We start from the raw sequence: 12,981 nt of genomic DNA on the forward strand, positions 1-12,981 counted from the left end.
CCCGCGTGCGCCCCCGCTACGGGGCCTCGCGCCACCCTCGCCGGCGCCGGCCCCGTCCGCCGTGCCCGGCGCCCGCCTCGGCCGCCGCGCTGGTCTGCCCCGCCCCCGCCGCGCGGGCCCGCCCCGCCCTCGCCCCGCCCCTCGCCCCGCCCCCGCCGCGCGGGCCCCGCCCCTCCCGCGCCTCCCTTCCTCTCCCGCCCCGCCCCCGCCCGCTCCCTCGCCCCGCCCCGCCCCTCCCCCGCCTGCTCCCTTGCCCCTCCCCCTCCCCTCCCCTTCCCCCCCTCCCCCGCCCGCCCGCCGCCGCCGCCTCCGCCCGCCGCCCCGGCCGCGTCGGGTAAACCTGTTTGGCGGCCGCGCCGGGGCGGATCGTGCGGCCGGCGGCTCCCTCGCGGCTCGCGGCGTCGGGGCCCGTGGCGCGCGCGCGGCCGCCCCTCGGCCCCGGAGCCCCTCGGCGGCGCCACCATGTACTCCGGAGCCGGCCCCGGTGAGTCCGCGCGCTCCTCCCCGCGGCGGTTGGCGGGCCGGGCGCGAGCGCGGCGCGGGCGGGCGGGGGAGCGCGGCCGGGGGGTCGGGGGGCCTGGGGGGCGCGGGGGGCTGCCGGCCGTTCCCTCGGCCCCAGCGCGGACGCGCGGCCCCGGCCTCCTCCTCGGGCCCGAGTCGTCGGGGCGCCCCGCGCGGCCTGGGCCCTTCCCGCGCCCCGTCTCCGCCGCAGCCCGGCGGGCTGGGACCGGGCCGGAGCGCGGACTGGGCCGGGCGGCGCGCGTGTAGGCCCGAGGCCCGGGCGCCCGCCTGCCCGGCTTCCTGCGCCCGGCGCCTGGGCCCCTGCGCCGCGCGGGGCCGGCGGGGCCGAGGCCGGGGCCGCGCTCGAAGCGCCCGGGGGCGGAGAGGCCCCGGCCGGGGGCGCTGAACTCGGGGTGCGGGCGGCGCGGGGAGGAGCGCGGCCGCTGGGCGCAGACCGAGCCGCGGCGAGCCTGGAGCGCTCTCAGTTTCGTTTTTCTTTTTGCCAGCACTTCTGCGGCCCCTTCTCCGAAGGAAAGTCTGGAAATGCTGAATTTTGGCCAATTCTTGCTGGTAGTTAGGACCGCGGACAGAGAGGGATAGGAAGGCGCCCTAAAACCCTAACCTGCGCGCGTCTCATTTTCATTCCAGACACACAGGCTCCTTATTCAAGTGTTAATTGCCTTTTACAGTTAACTAGAGGAAGGTGAGGAGATGTGCTGATTTCCTTAGCATCTTTTCTCACTAGCCGGCCTCCCTTTCTTTAGAAAAGTTCTGAAAAACTTAGAGCAGTAACACATTTTTTAAAGAACTTTTTTGGGGGAAATGCAGAGTAGAAGGGCGATTAGCTTGCTGAGGCAAGAAAGTGGTCAAATGTTGGTAAGCTTTTTCCCTTCTCCCGCCAGGCACGTGGCTTCTAAATTTCCCGCTGGCCCTGCCACTTGGACAGGGCATATCCTGTCCCCTTTGTCCACCAGGCTCCAGCGGGCTGAAGGCCCTGCCGGCTGGGTCCTGCCCTTTGTGGGCCCTGGCCCTCCCAAGACTCCTGCTGCTGGGGCTTTGGCCGGACCTCTTCAGGCTCTTCTCATCCATTTGGATCCCTTAACACTTTCTATTCACTAACAGTCCTGTGCCTTGTGAATACTCACTGTCTTGTTTTCTGATGTCACTTAGTTAGAAAGCTTCTCCAAGGCTGAGCCAGAGCAACTTTTAAATTGCTGTCAGCAATTTGATAGAAGAATGGTTTTAACTGTAATGGTTTTAACTGGAAGGTGACTCAGCCCTGGTGGGGAAAGGCCCAGGGCTCCAGTCACAGTCACAGTCCTGGGGGCAGACAGACTTGGCTTCTTAGAACGGGTGGGCAGCACCCACCCATGATGTGGCAGGGTAGCCCCCACACCTGGGTGAGTGAGAATCTCCCCGTCCATCCCTCTGAAGGAACCCAGCAAGTCTTAGCCACTACACTGAACATTTTTTCAGATTTTCAATGTAAAAGTTGGAGGCCCAGAAAAAGTGAAGAACCTTGGGGAAGGTCAAGCTTTTGTGATGTGTCTGATGTTCACTGAGCCACTGGACAGCTTGCTAAGTTGCTGATGGTCATTTTGAAGATGGACTGCAGAGGCACAGAGAGGCTATGAGCCTTTCGAAGGTCAGCCAGCCAGCGAGCAGTAGGACAATGTGTGTGATTCCAAGCAGACTCTCCATACACTCCCTTTAGAGAAGTGGCTTTCGGTTCTTTTGACCTTGACCCCCAAGAAGAAACACCTGTTACATGTAGACTGGACCCAGTGCTCGGGTGTTAGAGTATAATTGAAACACGAGCTTCAGGAAGAACCGCTCGCCAGTGCTGTGTGCTGTGCACTGGGATATTTTCTTGTCTGTTTTATTTTCCAAAAAGGTTTAGTTCTCTGGATCTCCAGGCTCGTTCCGGGTTCTCCATGGCTCTTGGAAGAATCTTGCTGTGATGTGGGCCTGTGCATCGTGGCCTGGTGGGGAGGGGCCCTCTCATTCACTGTTCGTGGATAAACCTGCTCTGAAATCGGACAGCTTTGGTTGAAAAAATAAATGAGTCTGTAGGATAGTTCTTAGCCAGTGAACGGCAGGATGGGAATGAACCCAAATTTCAGGCTCTACAAGCGTGCTGTAATTATAAGGCTGTGATACAGTTCAGTTTTATTCTACACACTCAGGCTTTTAATTTTATTTAAGAGGGATATCTGGAATAGAGTCTCTTCGGTGAAACTCTTTTTAGTGTATTTCCTAGTTTAGAATAATAAAAAGACATTTGAACTGGATTGTAGAAAAAATTACAAATAGTTTTGCTACTTCCCATTTTAATACCCTTATTAAGTGACTAAGTAAATTAACTTTAAAAATAGAGTCTTGTTATGGACTGTTATGTCTGTTAGGAAATGCTATTATGTATGTGAATTGGTATCTGGACTCTAAAGTTAGGTAGTTACTATTTTTTAGTTTTTTGTTTTTGTTTATTTTTTTAAAATTATTCGAAAGAGTTAGTGGTTTAGGATGGGTGGATTCTTCTGTGACCCTGAACCTTCATAGATGAACAATTTTTTTTTTCGTTCCAAACCGCTTAGAGACCTTAAAGGGAATCTCAGTATTGCCTACTGAAGGGGGCTTGTTGGTCAGTTTTTTCACTGTGCTCAGACTCTTGTGGGTTACATTCCTCACAGACCTGCTACAAAGTAACTTCTGCCACACCAAACAGGTCTTGTAGGAAAGTTGTCTGAACAGGACTGTGACTTTAAGAATGAGGGGCTCTCACTGTGGTTTCTAGAGTCATTTCACTCCTCTCGCACTCTGCTGCTTCTCTCCCCCACCCCAGTCATCTCAGAGATCTGGGCCAGTCTCCCAGAAACCGTGCACCTTTGCCGAATAGCAGACGGCGTTTCACCCTGGAGAGCTGCTGCAGGGCATGGCTGGCTAGCGGTCCAGCTTCCCTTGATGGATCTGTTAAACCTTGAAGAAGGATTTAAATTTAAGGAAAAAAAAATGTGAAAGGTTCAGCTCCTAAAACTTATGCAGTTCAGAAGAATATTATTTCCTGTTAACTTCAGGTTTATGTCAGAGTTTTTAGAATGCCAGTAGGGTTTATTCTTTATAATCTGTTACGCAACACTATGACAGAGTCCCAGTCTGATAAAATATATTTTTGTTTTGTGAATTGCTATCATGAACACTCAAAATGTATCGCTTGACTTTTAAAACAGTATCTATTGTGAAATAATCTAAAGTACACAGAAGTAGAGTGACTGGTATCATATGCTCCCATTTATCCATCACCAGCCTCAGCAATTATCAAGATTTTCCACATTTGCTTCACATCTTCCCTTTCCCCTCTTTTCTCTGTGGAGATAGTCTAAAGTGGATTCCAGCCCTGTGGTTTCACCCTGAATGCTTAAGTACCGTGTCTGAAGGATGGGGGCATTTAAAACTCGATGCTGTTATCACACGTTTAACAGTCCATAATCAATTTCTCTCATTATCTCAGAAGTGTGTTTACTTCATGGTTGTTTTGGATCCTGAATTTTATTAAAAGTTCACACATGAATTTGGTTTTACGCCTTTGAGGATCTTTAGAGTCTCCCGCTACCCCCCACCCCACTGACTTGTAAGATCCCTTCTTCAGAGGGTGTGTATCTTTCCCCCCAGTTTCCTTTAATTGTTTCTAGAAAGAAGCCGGCTGTTCAGGGTCCCTGGGCTTCCTTGGGGAAGGCTGATGAGACCCAGCTGCTTGTGACTTTAATTTAGACACACTTATTTTCAGCGACATTTTGGGGCCGGCCACTTGGCATCTTCAGCATTCAGTGTGGTAGAGCCCGCTTTTTACGCGGGGCTGTTTCCGCAGAAGGGCCGCGGGGTGAAGAGGGGAAGCCCTGCCTCTCCTGCAGCTTCGCTCCTCCTCATCCCCAGGAGGAGGGAAGGACCAGCAGTCTGTGTGGGGAGAACCGCGCGGCGAGTGTGCACGCGTCGAGTTTGAGGTTCTAGGCGGCCGAGGCGGCGCTGGAGGTGGAGGATGGGGTCTTGGGCTCAGGTGGACACGAGTTCGTGGACTGGCCCACAGCCTGGGCTCAGTGAGTGGGACCTGGCGCCCTGGGGAGGGGGGTGCAGCCGGGCGCCCACCCGAAGGCTTTTCTCCACCTCTGCCCCTGAAAGTGAAAGTCTCTCAGTCGTGTCCGACTCTTTGTGACCCCATGGACTGCATAGTCCATGGAATTCTCTAGGCCAGAATACTAGAGTGGATAGCCTTTCCCTTCTCCAGGGGATCTTCCCAACCCTGGGATTGAACCCAGGTCTCCCATATTGCAGGCGGATTCTTTACTAGCTGAGCCACGAGGGAAGCCTCTGAAGACCCAGGAAATTACACTTTGCAGATGTCCCAGGTGCTTGTTTTTTAGAAGGAGCTTGAGACCCATTGGTGTTGGGAGGCGGGGCAGGAGAGGACGTTGAGATGAGCCTGGAGCAGCCCCCATGGAGCACCTTCATTGGAGGTCGGCCCCCTGGGAGGAACCCATGCCTGAAACATACCTTGGAGGTCAGCCTCCAGAGAGTGGGGTTGCCGGCCGGGGTGGGTGGGGGTTTGGGTGTCTAGGTGAGAGTGTGGGTGTGCTAAAGGGGCCTTTATGATGGACCATAAGAAGTGAAGTTTACCTGTGGTTCCCTGCCTGGTAAAGCTTAAAGGTCTGATTGAATGACAACCTCACCTTTCATTGACTGTAGTTATGGTTCATATTGCTGAGGATGCAACTTAGAATTGGGGCAGAAGGAGGCTTTTATAGGTTGTTACTGGGGACTCCAATGAATTCGCAGTGAAAATTGTTATGTATCCATCTTTAAGAACCCATAGCAACACATAAACAGAACTGTGGCAGGGTTAGAACCAGCCACCTTAGGGGCCCAGATGCTTTCTACCTGACTCTGTCTCATTGTATCTGAATCCTTCTTGTCTCGGAGCCTCCTGCCTCCCAGGCAGTCTCCCAAGGGGCATTGTTTTGGGTTTTTTTCAAGTTACTTTTGGGTGTTTCAGCTCTGAGCTCTAGTTCTTAGAGAGTTGCACATAAAAGGTCAAAATACTGAGGTTCATAGGTCATAGTCATTTGACATGTTCTGTCAGCTTTGACTCAAAGTGAAACAGTACAGTCTCTGAGCGTCGGTTCTCACAACGGCACGTTCATGTCGGTGGAGGAGCTCGAGCCCGGCCGGCCGTTCATGTGGTCGAGGGCTGGGTAGGGGCCTTTGTGTGTGAACTGGGAGCGGGGAGGCCCTGCACTGGAAAGTTGCTAAGCCCCTTCTCAGGCCCCCTGGGTCAGCCTTGCTTTAACTGAGCTTATGTAGGACGCGAAGGTGGCAGGGTGTTAGGTGTGACCAGGGTGCTTTGTAGCTGGGGCTCTAGGGGGCAACTGCCTCTGAGTCTCAGAGCCTGGCTAATGCTCCTGACTCAGCAGCATCTGTGTTTTCAGGGCCCTCGCCGCTGCTCTCGTGGGCCATGGGCCCGTCCACGCAGCGGGCCAAGCAGGGCTGGGAAAATGGAGGCCTTCTCCCGGCCTTGCAGACGGTGGCACCATCTGCTTTTTGTAGGAACAACAGAGAAGTACAGGTAAGAAGTGGGAAGAAAGCAGAGGAAGATGCTGAGCGACGAGAAGGACGACTTTGGACAGAACCCAGGCCGTCGGCGCGTCTGCTGGGAGCTTCTGGGAGCTAGGTGTCGTTGTGACGCAAGCCCAGAGCACGGGTTCCAGGTCAGGCCGACCTCACTTGAGTCCTGGCTCCAGGACTGGGCGCATGCTCAGCCTCCCTGGACCTCAGTCTCCTCCTCGTGCAGGGAAAGAATGCCTGATGGTGGAGGTGTTCTGGTTGGGGAGAGGACGCAAGAGGTGCCGCCTAGTTATTGCGGTCCCCCCGCCGCGGTCAGTTTATCCTTGGGTCTCCTCTGCACACAGTGGCTTCTCCTGCTCTGGTTCTGCCCAGTGACCGCTCCTCTCCATGACCCTCCTGGCTGACTTCTGCGTCTTTACTTCATAAGCCCTAAGAGCCACATCGCTGATAAACGCCACAGGTGCCGGGGGGCCACAGCTGCTTTGGAAGCTCAGTACTGGGGAAGTGGAAGGTTATCCCTGATGCTTGCTCATGTCCCTGGCAGAGTCATTCGGAGTAGACCCAGCTGTGTAGCGAAGCCTCTGCAGACAGGACTGGGCAGTGGATGGGCACGGCCTGTGGGGTGACGCTGAGGAAGCGCCAGGCTCTGTCTGCAGATGGTGAGCTGGGTGAGCCAGGGGACATTGCTGGGACCTTCGGTTCCCTCTGCGTGCTGCTGCCCCAGCAGGTGTGCCGCTTGTTAAATGTGAACGCATGTGGCTCAGTCCACGAACCGTACATTAGACTTGGAGGGCATCTCAGGCCCAAAACTGGTAATTACAACTTAGCCTTGAGCTGGAGGCGTCGCAGGCTTTTGGGGGTGAACGGCAGGAGCTCATGTGAGGGGGAATGGAGATGCGAAGCAAGTCGTGCGCAAAAGCGGTGTGTCTGGGGCCCCTGCCTGGTGCGCTGTGCGGGGCCCTGTGGCACGGTGGCCAGTGCGGCGGCACTGAGAAGGCATTGTGGAGCAGCCTGGGCCAGAAGAAGGGCAGAGAGGAAAGTCAGGCTGAGCTCGGAGCCTTTGCGGGGAACGTGGAGCCCAGGAGCGGCTGGACAGAGCTTTTTCAGTGATGTCCGTGGGCTGGTAGAGTCAGGGAGCCGGCCCGGAGGGGCTTGCGCAGGGGAGTTGAGCCAGGGTCAGCTGGAACGTATGCGGAGGAGCCTGTGTGCCACCGCGCCTGCACCCAGGGGCAGGCCTGTCTCCCCGGGAGCCCTGGTCCCCGTCCTGCACCTCGGCTCGATGCAGACCCCAGGCGTCTCAGGTCATTTGCACAGGCCAGAAGATCCCTGAGAGAGCAGGGGGTCTGTCTTCGCCTCCCCCGCCCCCTCCCGTAACCCCTGGTTGCCAGTGTCCCGCACCACCTGCTCAGAGTCCAGATCTGCTCACAGTTGGTTGAACTGGGATCCAGGTGAGGCCCACACGTGACTGGCTGGTGCGTCTCTTTGGTATCGCCTTCAAGGGAGAGCTTTATTGACGTGGAACTCAACGTACCTTTGTTGTTCAGTCGCATCCGAGTCTTTGTGACCCCAAGGACTGTAGCCCGCCAGGCTCCTCTGTCCATGGGATTTCCCAGGCAAGAACACTGGAGTGGGTTGCCACTTCCTCCTCCAGGGGATCTTCCCAACCCAGGGATAGAACCCGTGCCTCCTGCATCGGTAGGCGGATTCTTCACCACTGCACCGCCTGGGAAGCTCAGTGTGGAGCGCAGTCTGCTCTGTTTAGCAATGCAGACTTGAGCAGCCGTCACCACGGTCTGACTGAGGATGTTCTTGCCTCCTGTCCCCAAAGAAAGGCTGTGCACGTTAGCTGTTGCTCCTCATCCCCCCACCCCGGCCCTGAGCAGTCCCACTCTCAGCCTCTAGTTTCTCCTTCCTCTTCCCCGGTGCTTACTATTGCTGGGCTGAAGACACTGGCTCACATGTAGTATCGTCTCCACCAATTGGACTTGGCTGATGGCGTCCCCTTGGTGTAATTCAGCGTGTTTGTCCCGTGTGAATTTCCTGCAAAGTAGTGGTCAGATCCAAAGGCAGGTTCTACTTTTCTTGGGTTCTGGTGGGTTTTTTTTTTTTTAAGTGTGAATACTACCTGCTGTTGATTGTATCATTAGGTTCCATTAATTCATTAGAGTTGGTACAACACTGATGCTCTGTTTCCACAACAAAAACTTCCCTGGCCGGCTGGCCGATGAGGTTGGATCTGTCTTAAGGCAAAGAAGTGAGCAGCGTGAATGAAGGCACGGCAGCCTGTGGAGAAGAGAGGTGGTCCAGGTAGGCGGGCACTGGGTGTGACATCAGAGGTTTGGGGGGTGATGCTGTGGGTACCTAAAAGTGAGCTGAGCGTAGGGCTCTTTTGTTCTGTAGGTTATGGGGACCCTCTGAGAGCACTTGGCAGTTGTGTTGCAGGAAGGGGTAGTCTGGCCTGGTGGCAGGACTCTTCGTCTGTGTCTGGTGGGGTCGTGGTCAGTTTCCCTGTTGGTGGCAGGTCGGTGCCGAGCAGGGCAGTGTGTGTCTGGGCCGGGGCCAGGGGTGAAGACCACACCCCCAGCTGACCTGCTGGCCTCTCAGTGCTGACCCCGGGGAGGAAGGAGCAGCAGGGGTCAGTTTTCTTTTATAGATATGCTAAATTTAAGGCAGTTCTAAGAAATCCAGGAGATAAAAATCTGTGGCCTTCACTTTGCATCTTTATATAGCACCCAGTGCTGTGGTGGGGGTCTGTCTTCTTTGTCCGGATGTAAACTCCCTTTGCTTGCTGCCCAGGACGTCTTGGTTATCTTTTGTCTCTTTCTGGTGTCTGCTGTAGTCTGTTTTCTTTTTACTCAGTAAATCCTTATTGCAGTCAACTCTTGATTGTTCAAAAGTTAAACCTATTGACTTGAAACTTGTGCACGCTCTGAAAACCCTGCCCCCAGCCTGCCCTGGTGCTCTGCCTCTGGAGTGGAGGGCGACCTCGCAGGGATGCTGTCGAGCCGTGTGGAGGAAAGTGGGTCAAGGGGGCCACTTGCCAGTGGGTTTGCTTAAATTGACAGTGGAAGCGGACATCCGTGCAGAGGTAGACGTGTAGCCTCTCAGAGGCAGGTGGTGGTCTTCCCTCCATGCCCCAGCCTCTCCGCTCGGCTCCAATGAGTAAGCTGGCTCCTGGTGTTGTGAGAGTCTCTGACGCTGAGCTGTGCTGACCTGGCCAGTAGAGGCGAGGCAGTCAAGACTAACCGCCTCCCTCCTGGCTTACTTAGCTCTTGTCCAAAGCTGTGCCCTCAGGAGGCAGGCCTGGAAGGCACCCAGTTAGAAGCTCCGTGGGCACGTGGAGTGGGAGCCTGAGAAGGCACCCGTGCCTGGCTTTAGCCCAGTGTCTTCACGTGTAAACCGGGGCCTAGTGCCTCCCTTGCTGTGAGGGTGGAGTGCGTTAGGGCCTGTGCACACCCAAGGCAGGGCTGGGCAGGGCTGGGCAGGTGTGGGACCCGGGCGGAGCTGTGGTTTCACCAGGTATGGGGTCCTGGGGTGCAGGGCTGGTGAGCCACCTTCTCTCAGTGATGGGATTCTAGAGGTGCATTAAGGAAAAGAGCATGTCTGGGTGAAACCTCTCTGAGAAATAGTGCTGTGAAGTAAATAGGAGCAATGGTGAGAAATTTGGTTGTAAAGCTACAGGAGCTCTGGGTGGCATTTTCTTTCTTGTTTTTTTTTTTTTTTTTTTTTTTTTGTCTTTTGTCTTTAGAAGAAAAAGAAAGAACTTGGTTGGCTTTTTAAGGGATTTGAGTCTCATTTCGGCAGGAGGCATCTCACCTGAGATGGAGGCAGTCCTGGATGCTAGAGCATTGTGGCAAGAAGGGCTGAGCCCAGTCTGGGCTTATCACAGGAGGAAGGGGCACCCAGAGGGGTTTATCAGGGTCTGCCACGGGGGCAGTGGGTAAGGGTGGTGCCCGCCCGGTTGGCCTGGAGTTTGGCATCCTTGTGGGACGAGACACACCCCGCTGAGTTATCTGATAGTTCCTGGTGTCCCAGCAAGCGCTTATTTGAAGAGTAGTTTCTATTTTATTTTCGCGTGTTTTTCTGAAATAAGATCTGTTTAAGCCCATGTTGTCAAGTGGTGGCTGTTGGCGACCTTTGCAGAGCTGCGTTTTGGGGTGGCGGTGGTGGCTCTGGCTGGCTCTGCACGGTGCTGGCTTGGCCCCCTGCTCCAGGCCCCGGCCCCTGCTCTGTACACTCGGCACAGTGAGGAAGGCCTCCCTGCCTGAGCTTGGGGCAGGCCTGCAGCCCTTGCCCTCGGCTCTTTCTGTTACTTGCATGGTCTGTCCCAAGTGTGTCTGAATGTCAACAAAGGCAGAGAAGAAAGATCATCAGTGTTTCAGAGAGGCCGTGGTGTTCAGAATGTCATAGGCTCTTTTTTTTGACAGAGGAGACCCACAGGACATAAACCATTTTACAGTGGACGGTTCGGGGGCCTCTAGTGCATCCAGTGTTAGGTACGCAGCGCCTCTGTCTAGTTCCGAAGCATTTCCATCACCCCGAAAGGAAACGCTGCCCATTGAGCAGTCCCTCCCCGTTCCCCACTCCCTCCTGCCTGGGAACCACCAGGCCTCGTTGCCTGCGGCTCTGCCTCCGCTGGGTTATTCCATGTAAGGGGGTCATAAAGCACGCGGCCTTCCGCGGCTCTTTCCCCGGGCGTCTTCGGGGCTCGTGTCTCAGGGTGTCAGCGCCTCGGGGTGGCTGGCCCGTTGCGTGCTGGTCACAGTGGGCTCACCCGCCGTCTGTGCTCGACGGGCGCTTGGGAGGCTTCCGCCTTCCGGCTGCCGTGGCTGCCGCCACTGTGAGCGTTCGCCCGCGGGTTGGTGTGTGGCGTGTGCCTTTGTTTCTCTTGGGCACGTACCAGGAGTGGAATTGCTGGGTTTTACTCTGTGACTTTGAGAGGAACTGATGGACTGTTTCCACGGAGTGGTTTCGGGTTCTCCACATCCTCAGCAACAGCGATTTTTGTCATCACAGCCTTTTAGAAAGTGAAGTTAGTAGTGTAATATATCACGTCTGGCATATTTTATTACTTACCAAAGTAGAAAAAAATATTAGATTTAGGCGCATTTTGCCCAGATCTACCTAATAGCTGTAAGGTATATTTCTTTGTGCTAGAGTTTAGAGGATGTTTGGAACCTGGACGACTAGATAAATACAGTAAAGCTTCATAATTTAACAGGGTGGGGAGAAGGTAAGAGTCCAGTATCCAGCTCCGGCCTGTGTGTCTGAAGTCAAAAGTGTTCACTTTCTGGGTACATACTGAGTGCCAGCTGTGTGCTAGGCGTCTTGTCCGGTGCCCAGAGGACAGTGCTGGGTGCAAACCACGGCGCCTCCTGCGTCCCCCACCCCGAGTTCACTGAGTCAGGAACACAGGGGAGCACCACCCAGTCGCCAGAGATCCCTGGGAGACATGGGAGGAGGGCACATTCCAGAGGGAACGTGATGGGCAGCCTGGCCTGTGGGGGGTGGTGGCAGGAGGTGGGGCCGGGGCAGAGGCCGCCCTGAGCACACAGGCTTCCATGCAGAAGGTTGGGGGCAAGCGTGAGGGACGCACGGCTGCCATATGTGCTTCCCGGGAGCCCCTGGCTGCGGGTGGAGAACGGGGGCGGGGGCTTGAAGATGCCCAAGACTGGCACGCTGGAGAGGCTCCAAGGGTGGCCAGCGGAGCATGTGCGGGCCAGGAGGCAGGCGGTGTGGAAGATGTCTGATTGCTTTGGGGCTTGGCTGGGCGGTGAGGCAGTGCGCTGGTAGAGGCGGGCAGATTTAAGTTGAGTCTGCAGGCTTTGAGAAAAAACTTTTTTTATTGGAGTATAATTTTGAGAAAGAGTTTTAAAAGACTTTTTAATGAGGAAGAATTCAAATATTCGGAAGAGTAGAGACCACAGGAGGCCCGTGTCTCGGCACCCCGATATTCATTTACTGTGAGGCAATGTCAGACTTACAGGAGAGGAGCCAGAGGTGCAGAATTCCCACGCTGGTGCCCCCCGGTGTTACCCTCTTGTATTGCTCCTTTGAGGGCCGTTACCAAAGTCGGGAAACCAGCTTTGGTCCGGTGCTGCGAGCTTGCCTGAAGATCTTGCTCAGGCTTGGCTGTTAGGTGACGGTCCGCTTCCTGGCCAGTCCCTGGCCAGCCTGGGGGCCGGCCTCATTGGCTGTCCCGGCCCCGTGCGCCTCTTTGCGTGAGAAGGCTGGAGCCCCTCTCTCCCCCGTCTTTTGTGCCCTCTCCGTGGGCGCTCGCTCAGGCTGCGCTGTGTCTTCTCAGCTCACCCCCGCTGTTTTCTGGTGACTTCCCTTCTGGACCTACAGGACACTCCAGCCTCTGTTGTGGTTTTCCTGCCCTGCTTCTCAGTGGACATGGGCTGTATGTGTACTCACACACCTGCGCATACACACAGGTGTTTCTCTGTGTGTGTATTAACAACTGCATCCGTGCTGGCATTGCCGGTTTCAGTCCAGTGTCTCTGGGCCTGCTCTAGCTTCCCTCTTTATCTATAGCTTCTTCATCAGATAGTTGGGTCTTCATCAGATAGTGAGAAGTCTAGGTCTCATTGCCCCCAGTGTATTTGCTCATTTGTGCGGGCTGAGCAGACATGGAAAGTAGTTTCAGAATTGCTGCCCGCCCCTGAAGAGACAGGCTGGCTACCTGGAGAGCCGGTCTGCATGTGGCTGCTCACCGTCTGGCCGGGGGCACTCGGTCAGGAGTCCTCCTGAGTTCTCCCTCTGTGCTCTTCTAGTAAATGAGAGATTCAGTTTAGGGACTTTCCTGGCGGTCCAGTGGGTAAGACTCCAGGCTTTCACTGCCGAAGGCGTGGGTTCAATCCCTGG

General features: G+C 55.4%; 1 protein-coding gene across 2 annotated transcripts in view; it reads left to right on the forward strand.

The window, feature by feature from the left end:
- Positions 1–336: 336 nt before the first annotated feature.
- Positions 337–12,981, forward strand: part of AGO2 (argonaute RISC catalytic component 2) — a 92,042-nt gene continuing 79,397 nt past the window's right edge. Inside the window, exons 1-2 of one of the 2 annotated variants that reach the window (XM_042254044.1) lie at positions 337–484; positions 6,097–6,257. Coding sequence is in view for 1 of the 2 variants with exons in the window: in XM_027972863.2 (XP_027828664.1) it covers positions 463–484 (22 nt within the window). In the remaining variant the exon portion in view is untranslated. The remainder of the gene's footprint in view (positions 485–6,096; positions 6,258–12,981) is intronic. The other variant, XM_027972863.2, reaches the window with a different exon arrangement.

The sequence above is a fragment of the Ovis aries genome, chromosome 9 (assembly GCF_016772045.2).
Source record: "Ovis aries strain OAR_USU_Benz2616 breed Rambouillet chromosome 9, ARS-UI_Ramb_v3.0, whole genome shotgun sequence".
Taxonomy (NCBI): Eukaryota; Metazoa; Chordata; class Mammalia; order Artiodactyla; family Bovidae; genus Ovis; species Ovis aries.